This window comes from Corapipo altera, unplaced genomic scaffold (assembly GCF_003945725.1).
Source record: "Corapipo altera isolate COAL_440 unplaced genomic scaffold, ASM394572v1 0, whole genome shotgun sequence".
NCBI lineage: Eukaryota > Metazoa > Chordata > Aves > Passeriformes > Pipridae > Corapipo > Corapipo altera.
In genome coordinates this window covers 196,061-197,399 of record NW_020884872.1, presented here as the reverse complement: position 1 = coordinate 197,399, position 1,339 = coordinate 196,061, and the positions used below count along the sequence as shown (strand labels likewise).

At 49.7% G+C, this 1,339-nt stretch overlaps 1 protein-coding gene across 1 annotated transcript in view; it reads right to left on the bottom strand.

The window, feature by feature from the left end:
- The window catches only part of IFNGR2 (interferon gamma receptor 2), a 16,808-nt gene extending 16,193 nt beyond the window's left edge, over nt 1-615 (bottom strand). The window contains exon 1 of the mRNA XM_027637542.1: nt 562-615. Within this exon, the coding sequence (XP_027493343.1) occupies nt 562-615 (54 nt within the window). The remainder of the gene's footprint in view (nt 1-561) is intronic.
- Nucleotides 616-1,339: the final 724 nt, after the last annotated feature.

Below are 1,339 nucleotides of genomic sequence, written 5' to 3'. Positions count from 1 at the left end.
GTGCAGGGTTAGGGTACTTAAAACATCTTCAGTTAGTACAGATGATGTTGGGCTGCCTGAATTTCCTGAGCAGAGCTGGCACAAGGAAAGAAGAGCTGGCACAAAGAAAGAGTCTCCTGGTCAGAGCACTCAGTAAGGGCTGGGCAGCTTTGATTCCCAACGGAGCTCGGATGAATCACCCGGTTCCCGCTGCACTTCAGCCCTTTCCCCAGCGAAAGAGAGATTTCTCCCTTTCTCTGAGCCCTGCTCTTATCTCCTGCAACTCACAGGGCAGAGATCCTCTGTCTGCAGGGAGGAGCAGTAATAAAACAGGTCCGAACCTGTTAAAAGGTTAAAGCCTTTTAACGCTGACAAAAATGATGAATGTTAGGAAAGAGAATTTATTAAAAAAAAAAAAGAAAAAAAGGAAAAAAAAAAAGGAAACGCGGTTGATGATCACCATCAGACGAGCCGAAAGGGGCTGCTGGAGATTACAGTCAGCCAGCTGCAGACTGAGCCTGTTTTCCCTGCACTCGACGTGTCTGACCTTGCCCTGAACCCTTCTGGGAAGGGGTGACTCACCCCTCGGAACGGTTCTGCTGAAACCGTCTGCTCCAGGTGCTTCTCTTTGGGCATCCCCTGTGCCGGGGCTGTGCTGACACAGATCCTTTAATCACCCCCCAAGCCAGCGCAGGAATTCCAGCCATGCATTGTCTGGAGCGACTGCAGGGGCAGTTCTGGGACAGGCGCCCAGGCCAAGCTGTGACAGCCCCCACAGCTTCTAAGCAGGGCCACGAAACTGCAGAGCAGCGTGTTCAGGAGCACATTCATTGCAGAGGCAGCTCACATTCGGGCACTAACAAGATTTTGACTCACTGAGAAAACGTGGAGCAACTCGAAACTAAAGACACGGCTGAGGCAGAGGGGTTTCCCTCCTCCCTGCTGCTGACAAACACTGTTTGTTACAGAAATCCCAGACCTTGGCATGTGTGTTCGCCCTTTCCCAGCCCGGAGAGGAAACTTGGGCAGGCTTTGGGTTTCATCCCATATGATCTCTCTCTTGCCTTGAGCTTCCTCCTAAGTCAAAGCCTAAGACATTACTCTCTGACAGTCTTCTCTGTTAGGAGGGAGGTCAAAATGGTTGTGCCTTCATGAAAAACATGGAATATGTGGTTTTTACCCTCAGTGGATGAGGGATGACTTCTTAAAACTGGGAGCTTAAGGAGAACAGAGAGAACAGAGAATAAAGGGATTTAATGGAGAGAAGAGAGAGCTGGAGGAGATGCAACATCTGATCCTGACATCCTGAACCCAGGGAATCTGCAGAACCTACAGATTCAGAGATAATTCTGTATATTGC